General features: G+C 54.0%; 1 protein-coding gene across 1 annotated transcript; it reads left to right on the plus strand.

Annotated features, from left to right (window-relative positions):
• Window positions 1–1,024: 1,024 nt before the first annotated feature.
• LOC120681970 lies at window positions 1,025–1,994 on the plus strand. Its single transcript, XM_039963670.1, has 2 exons — window positions 1,025–1,277; window positions 1,439–1,994. The coding sequence occupies exons 1-2, from the start codon at window positions 1,079–1,081 to the stop codon at window positions 1,789–1,791; spliced, it is 552 nt and encodes a 183-aa protein (XP_039819604.1). The 5' UTR covers window positions 1,025–1,078; the 3' UTR covers window positions 1,792–1,994.
• The last annotated feature ends 876 nt before the right edge of the window (window positions 1,995–2,870 follow it).

Genomic DNA, 2,870 nt, shown 5'->3' on the forward strand with positions numbered 1-2,870 from the left:
AGCCCGCAAGCGGACAGGCTTTCGCCTATGCCCCCACTCCCAAGAACGCCACCGAAGGAGCTCGAGCGCACACCGCCACAGCGCAAAGCCGCCGACCCCCAAATGCCGCTGCCACGCAGCAAGAGAGAGCCGAAGAGGCCGACGAGATGGCAGGGAAACCACCGCCGACCGAGGAGGCTGCGGAGCCGAGGCAAAGTGGAACCATCCACGGCCGTGGCCACGCGCACCAACGGCCACAGGCCAGGCCGGCGGCAGCGACCGACCCCACCGGCCGTAGGGACGAAGCCGCACAGATCTGAGCCAAAGGAAGGCGGATCTGGCCGACCCCACGGCACCTAGCGGCGGCGGGCAGACCTCCAGGGCCACCGGCGCCCGGCGGCGGCCACCACGGAGGGCGGCCAGAAGATGGTGGGAGCAGACCCAACCAGCTCGGGAGCACGCAGATCCGAACCGAGGGGTGACGGATCCGGTCCCCAAACGGCAATGGAAGGCCACACCAGCTGGCAATGGAAGAGCAGACCAGTTGGTGATGTCCATGGCAACCTAGGGTTGGCGAGGTAGAGTGGGAAGGAGAGATGGGGAACTGGAGAGAGATGGGGGAGGGGAGGTGGCCGCCGCCGCCATGGACTGGTGGCTGGCGGTGACGGCGGCCGGCAGTCGGGGACAAGAGGGGCTAGCGGCGCACGGCGCACTCGCCCCCGCATCGCCCTCTCGAGCGACCCGGGGTCAGGGGCGGTTCGGTGCCGACTGAGGTTTTCTCTGTATAGACTTATTATTCCAATATATGTTTGCTCGGCATTTGTGGCCCCATACTTGTACAACAAAAGCTGCTTCTTCTCTTTCACTAAATATTCCGAACTGGCGGACAAAGCAAAGCTTGCTATGGACATCACATGCTTATACTTTTATGAAAGCTGCTTGTTCAGTCCACTAGGCATATATTCCCAACTGCCAGGCGAAGCAAATCTAACCAGCACTTGCCCCCACAGGGCCTCTATATAATAAGGCATGCGCATCACACATGCATCGCCACAGCGAGCAGTGCACACCGTCATCCTTGTAGCCATCACTAGTAGTGATGTCGATGCTGAGCTCCTACACCTTCCTCAGCCTGGCTCCGGCGCAGGGAAAATTCTCTCCCGCCCCCCTGCAGCTCCGTAAACAGCCGGCGGCGTCATCGTCGGTCGTGGTTGTCCCTTGGGCCCCATGCAAGGTGTCCCGGGCTCCTCGCTTGGCGTGCTATTCGAAAAAGAACACGTACGACATCCTACCCACCGGTAAGCTGTAGCTGGTGTATAATAGTACCACGTACTACGTACGTAGCAATGTAGCATATAAATTTCTAAAGCCTAATGAACTTCATTTACCGATCGTGTGTGTATTATATATATACCTAGCATTGTAAATAAAATAGCTTTTTATTTCGAAATTTGGAAAGCCCTGGTGCACCCATCAGTCGGCGATCACGGCAACTGGAAAATGGCCGAAGACAAGGACCACATCACCCTCGACTTCAACGTGGGACGTGAGACGGAGGTGAGTGAACTGGAGGTTGCAACGACCAGGGACCAGGCGCTCCTGGTCATCAGGTACAAGGGCGACAGCAGCGACGTCAACAACCCGGCGGCCTCGCTGGACGTCCGCTTGCTGATGCCTCCAGGCTACGACGGTAACAAGGTGATGAAGGCGGAGATCCTCTCTGACGGCTGGCTGAAGATTATCATCGCCAAGCCTAAGCAAGAGCCCACCACGATAAAAGTCACTAAACAAATTATAGACAAGTCTAATTAGCGACGGTTGAAACACCATCTCCACAGACGGCCGGACACACGGCCCGTCGTTAAACTAATGTACGAACAAGCAGTATGCACGTGTAACTTGTACGGCCAAGAAAGAAAAAAACAAATAATCTTGTACTCTGGTGTCCGATCATACATCTCCTACTGTAACTACCTCATTGTGATTCAATCTATATATGTTGTGAAACACGGATACTCACCAACGGGTAATCACTCCAAGAGAATGTGGCATTCCTCCAAGAGCCAAAAACATGTTAGTACCGGTTATGGGAAGTACCGGGTCCAACGGCTAACGCTGGCAGAGGCCATTTCACTACTACACAATTGATTTGCAGGTGCGCCTCTATCTTTTTTCAGAAGCGGGTGAAAAGATCATCCGCAGCTATTAGAGCCGGCAAGTAGTGGGCGGATCTAGCGGTGGGTCTAGAGGGGCTCCAGCCCCCATTGGACCTCCACAAACAATGGAGACCCCCCTTGAGCCCTTCCTTCATTTTTAATCATGCTGGCTAGATCTTCTTTGAATCTAGAGAAATCGGCCTGATAGTTTCCTCTGGTCGAAGCATGTGATACAGAAGCAAGACGATGGGCATTAGGATTATCATGGGCCATCGTTTGTGTAACATTAGGAATCGTTCCTTGATGATAACCAGATCCCTGTGGTGCACTGTGTGTTGTTGTAGTGCAAGGGGGTGTATACGTCACCATCTCATTAGTTCAGCCAGGGGCAGCCAAACTAGGGATAGACGCGAGCAGTGTGGGTGACGGTGGACTCTGCACCATAGCACCGGTCTGACCGGTCGCCAGGACCAATCCAACCGGTACTGTGTATACCGATGAAGGTGGTGGTGTTTGTCCTACGAAAGAATCCAGCGGCATGCCATAAAATTGCTCAGATGTATGCACTGGCGCAGCCGAAGAATTGGGATCCGATGAATAAGTGTTATCTACCACGTTTTTGCCCTTTTTCAATGCATCTATTTCACTATTCATCACAGCAAACATATCGCCCGTAGCTACTTGTGCATCAGATATTTTCTTATCCATCACGAGCGATAATTGCTTAACTAAGTC

This window comes from Panicum virgatum, chromosome 7N (genome assembly GCF_016808335.1).
Source record: "Panicum virgatum strain AP13 chromosome 7N, P.virgatum_v5, whole genome shotgun sequence".
Classification (NCBI taxonomy): Eukaryota; Viridiplantae; Streptophyta; class Magnoliopsida; order Poales; family Poaceae; genus Panicum; species Panicum virgatum.

What these genes read in the sequence shown, in the direction of transcription:
- LOC120681970 (XM_039963670.1), top strand. Translation starts at nt 1,079, where the DNA reads ATGTCGATGCTGAGCTCCTACACCTTCCTCAGCCTGGCTCCGGCGCAG. An exon ending in GTACGACATCCTACCCACCG is followed by an intron (nt 1,278 to 1,438) that starts GTAAGCTGTAGC and finishes AAATTTGGAAAG; the next exon opens with CCCTGGTGCACCCATCAGTC.